The sequence below is a fragment of the Polistes canadensis genome, unplaced genomic scaffold (assembly GCF_001313835.1).
Source record: "Polistes canadensis isolate GaletaPanama2010 unplaced genomic scaffold, ASM131383v1 scaffold_119, whole genome shotgun sequence".
In the NCBI taxonomy this organism is placed as follows: Eukaryota; Metazoa; Arthropoda; class Insecta; order Hymenoptera; family Vespidae; genus Polistes; species Polistes canadensis.
Window position 1 is genome coordinate 213,737 of NW_014569666.1, and position 13,881 is coordinate 227,617.

At 34.2% G+C, this 13,881-nt stretch overlaps 2 protein-coding genes across 11 annotated transcripts in view; one reads left to right on the plus strand and one right to left on the minus strand.

Moving 5' to 3' along the window:
• The window catches only part of LOC106787890 (basement membrane-specific heparan sulfate proteoglycan core protein-like), a 152,820-nt gene that overhangs the window by 119,371 nt on the left and 19,568 nt on the right, over positions 1 to 13,881 (minus strand). The gene's annotated exons all lie outside the window — the stretch shown is intronic.
• On the plus strand, positions 72 to 8,137 carry LOC106787889. 4 transcript variants are annotated; one of them, XM_014750627.1, is made up of 7 exons: positions 444 to 550; positions 1,516 to 1,671; positions 2,673 to 2,932; positions 3,111 to 3,380; positions 4,004 to 4,134; positions 4,320 to 4,485; positions 5,822 to 8,137. In XM_014750627.1, exons 3-7 carry the CDS (start codon positions 2,675 to 2,677, stop codon positions 6,221 to 6,223), a joined length of 1,227 nt encoding a protein of 408 aa, XP_014606113.1. In that variant the 5' UTR covers positions 444 to 550; positions 1,516 to 1,671; positions 2,673 to 2,674; the 3' UTR covers positions 6,224 to 8,137. The 4 variants fall into 4 exon arrangements, with proteins under 4 accessions (XP_014606114.1, XP_014606111.1, XP_014606113.1 ...); XM_014750626.1 differs by having other exon boundaries at positions 1,530 to 1,671; XM_014750628.1 differs by lacking the exons at positions 444 to 550; positions 1,516 to 1,671 and adding an exon at positions 72 to 166.

Consider the following 13,881-nt stretch of genomic DNA (forward strand, 5'->3'; position numbering starts at 1 on the left):
AGCGCTGCCAGTTAGTTTACGATTTGATGGATTTCTCAAGAGAGTATAAATAACGAATGAATAGTTCTCTATATTATTTCCAGTAGATAAGATACTCCAACAAGAAGAGATAGTGTAGCGAAGAAAAACCAAGTGTTAACTTTTAGTGAATACGATCAAATCTCAGGTTGGTTGGTAATAAAAATGATAGGATATATATAATATATTGTATTATTATTTTACTTTATTATTATATATATTTTATTTTTAAAACGCGATAAGTGTTTATAAACAAAACAGAAAAAAGCTTGAAAATTTCTACGTGCAATATTTCTTTTTTTTTTCAAGTATAACAATAATTATTCGTACAAAAGGGAATCATAATATAATAAATCTTCGAGATATGAATAGTTCGAGTGATCCGCGCCTCAAGCAGCCTATATAAAATATTACGTCCATCGTACAATCACTCATTCGTCCGCTGCACGTTCAACGAGAGAGTTCAAGTTATCATTGATTTTTAAGTTGTCAATTGTAAATGTGATCGTACGTTTAATTGATATTTTTGAAGGTTAGTGAATAAAAAATTTAAGTGACCGTCGTATCTCGTATAACATGTCATTTTAAGAATTATCTTTTTGATTAATCATTTGTTGCTTTTTTTCAAACGCGTCAATAGTGTTGTATAACGATTGCTTCGAACTTGTACTTTTTCTTTTTACTTTTACTTTTTCCGTCCTATTTTCTTCATTGTTTAGTTTCATTCTATTCTGATTCGTCTATTGTTTTATAGTGATATATTAAAATGATTGTATGTAATTTAAATTCATACACTTGTATATATTCGATTAGTTTAAATTTAAGCGAATGAAAATTCATTGTCACGATTTGAATAATGAATTCAATGTTAAACGTTAAAGTGTTGTTTTTTTTTTTTTAAATTAATTACAGTATTCCGATGATTTATAGTTTTTATAATCTTCGGAATAATATAAAGGAAAGAGAGAGAGTAAAAAATGTTAACAGAATATAATTTGATGTTAGTGGTATCATCATAAAATATCTATATTCATGTTTACTTAATTATTTAAAAGTCCAAGGTTTTATAAATCAAATTTAATCGTTTCCAACACATTTTTATATTATTTCGACATATGTAACAGTATATTTTAGTATAGTTTGTACAATTGGCACGTTTATGTAACGGTAACAGAAACGGTGAAATCAACCGAAAATATGTGCTTACCAAACCAGATTTCAAATACATACGTTACCAAAAGTTTATTTAAAGTGGGATCAAAATTAACAAATATTTCTATTTAGAATTTCATTAGGGAACCTACAAAAAATCGAACCATCGAATATATATTTTCGGCACGATTTAAATGTTTTCTATCCTTCCCTGTCCTTCTTGTTCTCATCGTTTCTTTTTTCTTATTTTGTCTTCCTTAGAAGGAATGCCGCTAGGTTACTTTCAAATTCTTTTTTTCTCTTTTTCTTTACTTTGCCTCCACGTCGACTACCGTTCGAAACGAGTTTTTATATCACAGTCAAGTTTTCTCTACCAAAATGAAGGAGAAGAAGAAGAAGAAGAAAAAGAAGAAGAAGAAAAAGAAGAAAAAGAAGAAGAAGAAAAAGAAGAAGAAGAAGAACCGGAGAAGAAAGAGAGCAGTGCATGAGACCTCATAAGACGTGAGAAAAAGTTGCATGGAAAGTTTTGATAATGTTCATTGAGTGTACGCAAGAGACCTCGATGATAACATACTCGTAAAACTAATCTCGTCGCAAAACTCAATTCGTCCCTTCTTCCTAGATATGCATCTTCAACTGGTTCCCATAATATTAAACGAATGAGATTATTGCTATCGTCTTTCCACACCACCCCAATCCACCCCACCTCACATCACCCATAATAACAGATCTAACGAAAAAAAATTATTAAATCATTAGCTTGTATTATTTGTTCAAGAATTCACACGTTCTTATCTAATATGAATTTCTAAGATAATATCTCAAACATTATATTATCGATGTGTTATAATTGTTAATTTCGAATGTTTGTATTTGTATGATCTTTTATAAATATCTTTAGCATAACGTGTATCAATATAAATTGAATTTAAATCATTCAAAGAGAACGAATGGAGTGTGAAAATACAACGTGTAGCCCACTGTATCCGCCACGAAATGATTGATTAAACTGTTCTACCAAGGCTAGAGTTATTTAAATACACCAATTATCATTGAATAAATGAATATTCGTTTAAAGTAAGAGCAATTGAATGTGTTTAACGTTTAAAATCTAATACGACCATGCGAAATAATTATCATAATATTATAAAATACGTTAGTTAAAAAAAGATGAAATATATTTTTGTTGGAATCTTTAATTATAATATAACGAGTATCGATAATTGTGAGAAAACTTTTTGAGAAAGATATTTCTCAATATAGAATATATACAAAGTAAAATAAAAAAAAAAAAAAATAAATAAAAAATGGATTGGTTCGCGTATCTCGGTTTAAGGGTAAGGAAGAAAAGTAAAAAAAAAAAAAAAAAAAGATGATAGCGATGTATTCCAGTTATGACAATAAGTTATTGTAAAGAATCGTTTCCACAGTTTCCTGACACAACTGAAAAAGAACTGAAGATTTGTCGATGAAAAATTCTCCGAATCCAATTCCAATTTCAGAAATGGCCGAGGAAACACCGCCATGGCTGAACCCCGAGTTCGTGGAAAATATCTTGCGGAAAGCGAGGAACGACGATTCGATACGAGTGATCGATATATGTTCAAAACCCGCGACGGCTAAGGGGGACAACTATACCAGCGACATGTACAGAATATCGGCTGAAATTTCATGCAAACAGGCTGGGGAACGAGAAGTTACGGAAAAAACATCCCTCATTGTTAAAGTCGCGCCAACTGGGGATACATTGAAAAGCGATTTGGTTAGTGTTATTACAATATTTTGTTATGTTTATAATGAAATTTAAAGAACGCGATCGCGATTAAAAATAAATAAATAAAGGTATATCGATATATCGAGGAATGTATAATTTAAATTGAAACAATGAACAAACAAATAGAAAAAGATACGATCAATAATATCATAATACGTTTGTCTAGATTGAAAAATCCAAAATCTTCGATACGGAAATATCGATGATGATGAACCTGTTGAAGAAGATGAACGACCTAGTTGGACCAGGTCATACACTAGGAGCACGGATTTACTACGTTCAAAAAGAATATCCGGTGTTTCTAGTGATAGAGGATCTCGCTCCTCTTGGATTTCGCATGGCTGATCGTCAAGCCGGTCTTGACCTAACTCACTCCTTGATGGCTATGCGAGGATTGGCTAGATTTCACGCTAGTAGCTTGGCCATATGCGAAAAGGTAAGGTACACGATCTTTATTTTTATCCATCGATAAAATATTGTTCACCTGGTAATACGAAAAAATAAAACGAACGAATCTCTACTTTTTTCTTTTCTTCTCTTTTCTATTCTTTTGTTTCTTTTGATAAATTAATAATATATCTTGCAACACAAAGAGACGGGACAAAAGTCAACTTATTCCACGAACGAAATAATTTGTGTGCTTCGTCGGGTAAAGCTTAGGGGGATAAAGTATTATAATGCTTATCATAAGCCGCAAATTTTGTGCACGCAAATGGGAGTTCGAAACTCGCGTGGCTCGAATCAAAGTGCATACATGCGAAATGTCTGCCTGGAGGATAACTAAAGTTCAATATCCCTTATTACCCTTTATCGTTGGACGTGTTCCAATGTTAGATGCAGTCTCTCTTTCTCTCTCTCTCTCTCTCTCTCTTTCTCTATTTCTCTGTTTCTTTAGAAAATTTGAGGAAGCTTTTATGACGTGGATTTGTCGTGGATTTTACCTTGTAAACGGATATACGAGATGTAACCAATAATTATTTCGAAAATGATTTATTTCATAATTATGGGGGGATACACGTAATTTATATTAATTATTAGAAGATACCAATATGTTTTTAGGAACCAAATAATAAAACGATTTACACCAGAGGAATATATTTCAACGGGCATCCTCCCGAATTGACGAGCTTCTTTTCACTTGGAACAAAATGTTTAGCAGCGCAAGTAAAACAATGGCCTAATTTTGAGAAGTGAGTTTTTAATAAATACTTTCCTTTTTTTCTGCGACTTGAACAAAACTCTTCAATCCGATATAATCTCATTCAAATTCGCTTAAATATATTTCCATGTAATTCTAGAAAACTTGTTAACACTTCTCGTATGTATGATAATTCGTTACACATACGTCACAAAATCTGATTATATTAATTCATAGATATGCGGAGAAGATCGATAAGATATCTGACAAAATCTATTCCGAAACTTGCAAGGTATTGAAACAACAAGACGACGAATTTAATGTTATAAATCATGGTGACTTCTGGGTGAACAATATGATGTTTCGTTATAATGATGAAGGAAAACCGATCGATCATATCTTTGTGAGTATAACGATACGATTTACATTCGGTCGTTTCCTTTTCCCTTTGATCATCGGAATAGTAGACTTTAAAGTTACGTTCGTTTCTTTCAACGGGAAAATGTCAAAGTAAAAACTAAACTAAACAAAACAAAACAAAACAAACCACCCATCGTTGTAGTAAAAAGATTACTTTCTCAATCGGCCCCAAACGATTCGAAATATTTCTGAATCTCGGTTGTTGATTCAACATAAGATAATTGATTGGCGTTTCGTAAGAGATTTTACTACTAGAAAAAAGTATAACATAAAAGAATTTCTTCCTGGTATTGCAAGAAGGGTACGTAAATATGTAGCTTGGTAAATACCGAAAGGCCGGAAGGTTGAAAACGTTCGGAGTTAAACCAAATCTAGCTTTTTCCTCTATTTCTATGTAGGCCACCTAGTTTGGAAACTCGTCGGCTTTTAGATCTAGATCAAAAGGTTTACCCCCTAACCATCCCCCCCTCCTCCTTCCGTCCCATCGCTAAGGAAAATCTATGTCCTTGTGCTCGTATTTTTTTTGTTATCTTCTATATTCGGAAAAAGAAAAAAAAAAAGAGAAAGAAACGATTCAACGATATCAAAATATAGAGGATGATGATGATATTCGAAAAAATCGTTTTCGTATTATTCGAATAACAAGATAACAAAAGATATCGAAATTGGACGAAAAATTATAAAGTATCTTTATTTTTTCACGATGTAACAAAAAACAAATTCCATAGGAAAGATATCAAGAGAAAAAAAAACCAACGAGTTAGGGGGCGGGGGCAGAGGCTAGATTTAACAGGAATTTTTATCGAGAATTATTCGTGATCTTTTTCCACGTTCCACGCAGGAGGAGACCGACTTCTTCATAACGAAAGGTAAAAATGTTCGGCTACTAGACGTTGAAGGGAAGGGTAGGGAAAGGGAAGGGAAAGGGAAGGGAAGGGAAGGGAAGGGAAGGGAAGGGGATCCTTTCGTATTGTCACGCGTTATGAATAATGCAATAAATTCGATTCGATCGCGTTCAGGTGTACACCCGGAAGGAACCTGTCTGTCCGTCCTTCGCGATTGAAGAGAACAGAATGAAAGAGAAAAAGAGAGAGAGAGAGAGAGAGAGAGAGAGAGAGAGAGAGAGAGAATGATATAGGACACATAAATACGATGCACATAGATCTTTAGACCCAGTGACGACTTCCTAAACACGAATCCCTCCTTCTCTTCTTTTCAACTTAACACCCAGATTTTTCATTTTCAATTCAATCGAATTGTTTTTTTCAAAGATTGATCGATTAATCGAATATCTTTTCTGATTTATGCTATTGTTGCAGGTTGATTTTCAAATGTGTGTTTATGGATCACCTGCGTTAGATTTGCAATACTTTCTTAGCACCAGTCCGAACAACGACGTTTATGAAAATAAGAAGGAAACGTTAATAAACGAATATTATTCTACATTGTGTAAGACGATGAAACAATTGGATTGCAAAACCCCTCCGCCGAGTATGGAAAAACTGCAAAAGTCTATCGATGATTACGAGATGGTAGCTATGATAAGTTCTTTCGCTATTTTACCGTTGGTTCTAGTAGATAGAAAGGAAGCGAAAGATATCAACGAGATTATGGGCACCGACGGTGGTTACGACGATTCGGCTTATAAAACCGATATTTATCGTGAAGTAATAAGCAAGAGGATCCCTTATTACGATCAATTAGGATTAATGGATTTTTAATGAATCATTATTATTGGTAACGTGTTTTATTTAAATACACTGGTTATGTATTTTTCGAATCGATTTTGATCGATTTCGTAACAGAGATTCGTCTATCGACGATCAATCACGAAAATAAATAGTTGAAATTTCAAACATATATAAACGGAATAAATTTAATATATATATATAGTTGAGAAGAAATATAGAGATAAAATAATAAAATTGGTTAATAATAATAATATGAGATGTACGTACGCGATAACGAGTTTGATACAAATTGTTAATCCAAAAACAAATACAAAAACAAAAAAACAAAACAAGCACGGTTTGTTAATCTAACGTTAATAGGCAACGAGAGTGCACAATATAAAAATAAATTATTTCCTAGATTGTAATATACGAATGATATGCGGCGAAAAGAGTAACAAGCGCGCGAGCTCTCTTACGAAAAATGTAAATAATAAAAAAAAGAAAGGAAAAGAAATAAAACCAAGAAACATACATAATGATACCGTTGTGCAGAAACTTTTGCATACGTAGTGGGGTATAGCAAAAAATGACGCTGATGTAATACAGAGAGCAGAGCACATAGTAAATTTCATAGAGACAAATTGGAATGGAAAACTGTTACGCGAAGGAAGTATGAGATTGTGAATTAAAAAAAAAAAAAAGGCAACGAATAAAATAAAAAAAAAAATAAAAATGAAATTAAAACAAAAACAGAAAGAGAGAGAGAGAGAGGAGAGAGACATACGTACGGGTAGTAAACTCGTAGAAAATTTTCCATGTTCAAACACGTTTGGAGTGTGTGTATCTTATATTCACCGTTATTGATGTTTCGATATTATATTACGATTCCCCTCGTGTCAACACAACAAGCGCTCGATTAATTGCGGAAGTTAATTGTTATTATTTGCGGGGGAAAATTGGAAGGTTCCGGGAATGAGGGTGACAGGGGAGAGACAGGCGTGGACAGCGGGAGGAGGTATTCCTCCAGCGCTCGACTTTTAATTGCATTTTAGCGCTGGTGCGCTCATATAGTAATAGGACAACGCAACAAGCGCAAGTATATTATTCATTAGATTGACGAGAGAACGTGACGTGTAGTATACGTGATTGGAAACAAACGAACAAATTAATGATGGTCGATTGATACTTTCGATAGAGAGTGTGCGTATACGCATGTGTTCTCGCGTGAGCATATGTGCATGTGCATGTGTGTGTAAGAGAAGGAAGGAGAAAAGGGTGGTAGGGAAAACGGGCTTGTTAACTCAAGCTCGTCACGCTTGCTTGTTTTCACGCTCGTCTGGCGCAAATCTGATTTTCGATTCTGTTTTTTCTTTTTTTATATTGCACCTAAAAAGGGAAAGGGGTTGCTCGGGGGAATGCTTTCGTGAAGCGCATTGCACTGAAGGGAACGGAGAAGGTACGAAAGAAGAACGACAGAGGGGAAGAGGGTGATGAAAAAGTAAAGTAATAGATGAGAAAGGAGGGGGAATAAGAAGAGGGAGGGGTAGAATGTTGAAGTATATCGCGTTTCAGCAATGCCGACGGGCAACGAATGTTTGAAATTTACCCGGAGTTCAGGGTGGGTGGGTGTTGGGTGCGAGCAGGTGTAGGGGCAAGAAATAGGAGAACAAAAAATTCGGAAAAAGAAAAGGCGATTAGGTAGGAAACGTTAACGAGGTGTATGTGAATTTAAAAAAATACTCTCATCACATATATTTAATGTGCCGCACGCGATGTTGTTTTTACGTAAATGGGTGAGCGGGTTATATGTGTGATGCAAACATTATATTACAGAAAGAGATAAATACTATCTACCTTTACACTTAGGTAATATGCAGATGCATATTATCCACGCGTCCATTCGTTGTTCGAAGCACCGAAATATAAATATAAATGTACGCGTGCGTTTGCATATATCGTAAATTTGGTCAAATTTTTGACTTTTCCTTTTTTCTGTTTCCTCTTATAACAACCCTTCCCTCCCCCCCCAGCTCTTATCACAACTCCTCACAACCACCTTATATTTTACCGTGTGTATAAATTATTCTATCGTAACGAGGAATGATTTATGAAATAAAATGTTGAAAGTTATTTTCGTAACATGTACGTCGCGTACTTGAAATTCGCAATTCGCAATATTACTTTGTATATATACGAGAGGAATATAATAAAAAGCGCGGCGCGAATAGAATATTCGGGACAATAAAAAAAGGATGGGAAAGTAAAAAAGAAAGAAAGAAAGAAAAAAAAAAAAGGGAAGAGATAGCGTGCAAAGAAGAAGGATCTAATGGAGGGAATGTTAAGTGGCTGCTGGAAGGGATGATGAAAGAAGCGTAGAAGGAAAATTTATCTTTTCACGAAAGTCGAATGCTTGCACGGTGGAAATTAGTATCCGGAGTAAACGGAAGGTAGGTACGAGATAGATCGTGTTACAAAAGGATAGAAGATAGTTGAGCAAACTGTAGAAGGATATTCACAAGATAAGATGTTCGGATAATGACGACGATTATCACTTTTTTAATTTGTTACAAAAGAAGGAGGAGGGGGAGGGGGAGGAGGAAGATGAGGTTGCGAACGTGTATATACCGGAAGAAAAAACTTTTAGAAGAGAGAAAGATAAGATTAAAATAGACGTGCATCGTAAACGATACTCCGTATATACATTATATAATAAACGTCGTTATCTTTAACTAAAAATAAAGATAAAAATATTTGTACTTCGTTTGACAGATGCACGCGAGTTATTATCATATTATATGTTTCATACGTGCGATATGATAAAACGTATAATTCATTTTTAATATATAATAAAAGAAGAGTTAAATAACGCCTATGTGGGGATTAATTTCGACGTTAACAAATATGTGACACAACGAAGATTCTAATAAAATATTGACACCGATTCGCGTTCATCTCGTTCTCTTATTTTCTAATTTTTTTCAAATCGATAAGACTGCGAAAAATATTTTTTTCTTTCCTCGTGACCGCAGATCGTTTTGAAGCAACTTTCAATTAAAATTTCAATTATCCTTTGGATCCATCAATCATCGTCCATCGAAACGTCTAACTCCGTTCCTTTAAAACGTTAAACGCGTCTTTAATAGAGGATTAGTTTAACTAAGCTTTCAACGAGCGTTTCACCAAGAGTTTTTCATTTTTCAATTTTATCGATAGTTAATCGATCAATTTCCATGCGACACTTAAACTCGATATGATAGTTATCGAAAGAAAGCGTTACTTTAAAATTAAACAGAGAAAGAGTGAGAAAAAGAGAGAGAGAGAGAGAGAGAGAGAGAGAGAGAACACCAACTCTCGTTTTATTCCTTCCTTTTTCCCAAGATCTATCTTTTTTAACTTGGTTTCTAAGTCAAAGATTTTGATGTATAGCTAGGCTATAGATCAATTAGACGTAGATATAGTTGGTGAACGTTTCAGATCTAACGATTAAGATATCGTTCGAGATACTTCAAACATACTTCGGTCAAAGAAAAGTTTTATCAAACTTATGCCATTAAGAGTTTCTCGTTAACTTCGGAATCACGACAAAATCATCCAGCAAATATCATAACGGGAGTTCACGTTATTCCTACAAACTCATACTACTTTTACCTTTTGAACTTTACTTTTTCAATGTTCGACACGCGATTCGAACTATTCTAAGATTTCGAGTACCGTGATACGTAGGTATATACAATAAAAAGCAATAATAATGTTTTGTTTGATGGAATACACCTTTCCGATTTTTTTTTTTTGTTTTCCTTTATATTTTCTCTTTGTTCGTACGTTACTTATTTTTTCAACACACTAAAATTATAATTTTATCAAATATTATATTTCCATACATTTTTGTTAAATACGACGAATATTTCGTAGTTGTAAAGAAGGAATTTGAAAAATTTCAACCTTTACCGTTACTAAGAATCATTTATTATTATTTCTCGTTGCACATACATTTCTGCGATGTATTAAGTTCGTACTATACATTTTATAGTTAACAACTTTATTCGTTAGAAATATTTGAACAATTTTCTTCTTAATAAAACAAAAACGTCGTTCGTTTGTATTAATTCGTTGAAATTCAACTGATCGATATGGTAAATAACGGTTGGGAAAAAAAAAATAGAAAAAGAAAAAAGGAATAAAAATGATACCTTTATTTTTTAATTCCGAGACGAAAGCAAGTGTACGCGAGTCAAGTTAGGTACTTATTCCTCTTCTCTCCTCCTCTTCTCTCATAGAAAACATGAGTCGTGGATGTCAAACATTCGCGTTTCTTTGTTGGGAGGAAACGATGCGATAATATACCGTATGTAAAAATTGATATCTGCCGTGTGAGCGAGTAACCGTCAAAGATGAGAAAGAGAGTACTCGTCAAAAAAGAGAAAGAGAGAGAGAGAGAGAGAGAACTCGTAGAATCTAATAGAAACGCTACGATAATTTCATGAGTGTCTTCGAAGTATATACCATGAATTATTATCGAGGATTATTTTTATGGTTAATTCATCCGGAAAGAAATAGACCGATGATCAAAATTTTGATTGAAAACTAATTTTTGTCTACTCCAATTTCCAATTGATAAATCAAACGATTCAAAGTATTAACCTCTACCACATTAACGTTTATTCATTAATAATAAACGTATTTTAGAGGAATGATTGCTTGAGAAGAGTATAAATTTATATTATTAGAATTTAGAATTAGAAATCAAGAGTATAGTTTTGGAAATACTTGACTGGAACTTTGAAGAAACGAGTTAGTTTCTCTACGAGACGATAGCGACGAGAGGTTTGCAACTTTCTTGAAAGCAGCAACAGCAACAGCAGTAGCAGCAGCAGCAGCAGCAGCAGTTAGCGTAGGTACCTACGAACGAGTATACACCAGCCACCAGGGGGCTGATAAACACGTACCTAGTTACGTTCTCGCCTCGGCAATCTTGCGAAAGGACAGGCATTCATAAACTACTCAGCCAACGTCTGGAACTTTAGGATATAAACCGTGAGTAATAATATATAAAGCAATAGCAACTTGTATAGTATCTTATACGAGAGAACGAAGTGTCATATGTGTGTCTTAAACCGATTATAAGATAATTCTCGTTAAAACGTTATTGTTTAATTGTATTATATATAAACCACCTTAACCCCCCCCACCCTCCAAAAAAAGAAAGTAATCAAATTTCGACGTATTTCCAATTTTCGTAGAAAACGAGATATAATTTTCCCTATATATCCTCCCATTCGTATTTCTCCCCATTCTGAACTATGGAATTCGATTTCGATCGGCCCTTTTCCACTTACGGACATTCTCGCGTAATCGAATATCTTAGGATCGTTCGATGGGTGGACAGAAGACAGATGGAATCTTAACGAATCGCGTTAAGGATGTAATTTTGTCGACCGCAATGAGGATCTTTGATTACATATATCGAGAGAGAGAGAGAGAGAGAGAGAGAGAGAGAAAGAAAGGAAGAGAAAGAGAGAGAGAGAAGCAAATTATTTTCTCTATTTTCCTGCCTATCCTCTGTTCTATCAAATCTCGATTAATTTCATTAACCTTTTGTCTTCTTTTTTTCCCTATTTTGTTGTTGTTGTTGTTGTTGTTGTTGTTATTGTTGTTGTTGATTCAATCAACGTCAATAAAACGTACGTTCGAACAACGTCGATAGAACCCCGTACGTACATAAACGAATGAACCTCAAACATTTTCATTCTAGTTTGTGAGCACGTATCGCATGAATTTACGTTGATGTGTATCGGTTCGAGGAGAGAGAGAGAGAAAGAGAAAGAGAGAGAGAGAGACTGGGTTTCGACGAACGATTCGATTATAATCAAGGGAAATCAACGTCGTTACGAGGATCGGAGCGACGTCCGCAGAACTACGGCGCTGATTTCGAAGGGTAAGTGCTGAAGGACCGGGGCTTACGAGAGGGAATCGGTACGTGGCTGGTGTTCCGAACGTAGGAGAGAATAAATAAACGCCATAATTCACGTTCAACAGTTACGAACGGTTCAATTCGCAATTGGAATCGGTCCAATAGCGGGAGGTGATACAGACGAAAGGGGTTGGGTTGGCGAACTAGTACGATTTCCAAGAGAGAGAGGGAGAGAGAGATGGTTGCGGGTGAGAAAAGGGGGGACAACGAGAGACTGAGGCTGAGGGAGAGAAAGAGTAAAGAGGGTTTGCAAGGAGACATTATTCGACGAAGGAACAAACAACTCGTCGATCGTATGCGCTACGTCGACGCAAACGCGACGAACGATCTACGAAATTAACTTAAAAGCCATACGTACACCTGCACTCTGCCAATTTGGTGAACGGCAAATTGGAATTTCTCCCGTATTCGACGAATCGCAGAGGTCTTCTGCTTCTATGCTTGTTAACACGAAAACAATCTTCAAAGTTACGTGACAATTCGTTATATAATATTATATTTTGTTCCTTTCGACAAAGCTACTATAGGCTTTCTTTCTTTCTTTCTTTCGTTTTCTTTTGGTTAAACATTATTTATTCTCATCCTTTTTTTTTCTTTTTAAATTATTTTTCTATTACTTTTTGGTTCTCCTTCCATTCCTTTGTCATTCATACATTTCGAGAAAATTTTCTTTCCAACTCTCGCGGGATTTTTTTCTCCATTTCTTTCCTTTTCTTTTCTTTTCTTTTTCTTTTTCTGTTTTTTCGTACTTTTATTACATTCCTTCTTCCCTTTAATTCAATTTTAATTAACGCAAATATACGTACGTATTTCACGTTAGTATTATTATTTTATTACGCATTATTTATAATGCAAGCGAAAATTTGTTTAATCGCTCGGGAACGTGTTAAGGGGGAAGATCTCTGCCCGTTTGCACCGGGATTCGTGGAAATTTTTTTCATTCCACACTTTTATGAGAGAAAAAAAAAGAGAGAGAGAGAGGGAGAGAATAAAGGACGAGAGAAAAAGAGAGCGCACGGTCGCTTTCGTCGTGTAATTCTTCGAGAACAATTGAAATATTATGCGCTTTAACGAATTCAACGAGAAATAAGATTACGCGACGGACGTATTATTTGTTTTTGTTTTATCGCCCGGGACAAATGCAAAGAATTAGAGAATTCTCCAAAAAGTAATTACTAAGTTAATTTCTTTAGAAACGAAGAAATTGTTTTCTACGAAAAAGATAAGAGATGTTTTATTAAAGCTAACTGTGACAGTAGTATCTTTAAAAGAAACATTCGTACGAAAAATTCTGTGCAAACTCTTCAAATGGATAAATAAATGTTAATAAGTATATATATGTATATGTATATGAAATTTAATTTGGGCCGATTAACGTGAGTTTCTTTCAATGTATTTCACCCCAAGTTTTTACATATTCCCTTTTTTTATTCTTTAAGCAACCAACCGAATATTGCCCTTTTTCCAGCGGATTAAAGAGAGATATATTAATCGTAAAAAGGAATGTTTAAATAATTGGTATTAATAGTCTTTTCATATGCTTAAACAATGGATTACTTTTTTTTTTTAAAAAGAAACAAAAAATATTCTCTATGCTATTTAAAAGAAAAATCAAATTAACGATTGTATAACTTTTTGTCATATTTCCAAAAGTATATAGATTCGACAAATATATATACATATATATATATATATAAATTTAGATAAATAGAAAGAAAGAGAGAACAATTTTTGC

Bases quoted from the DNA above. Each gene is read 5' to 3' on its own strand.
- LOC106787889 (XM_014750628.1), top strand. From the start codon at position 2,675: ATGGCCGAGGAAACACCGCCATGGCTGAACCCCGAGTTCGTGGAAAAT. The intron at 3,381-4,003 runs GTAAGGTACACG...ATATGTTTTTAG, and splicing joins GCTTGGCCATATGCGAAAAG to GAACCAAATAATAAAACGAT. The intron at 4,135-4,319 runs GTGAGTTTTTAA...ATTAATTCATAG, and splicing joins CAATGGCCTAATTTTGAGAA to ATATGCGGAGAAGATCGATA.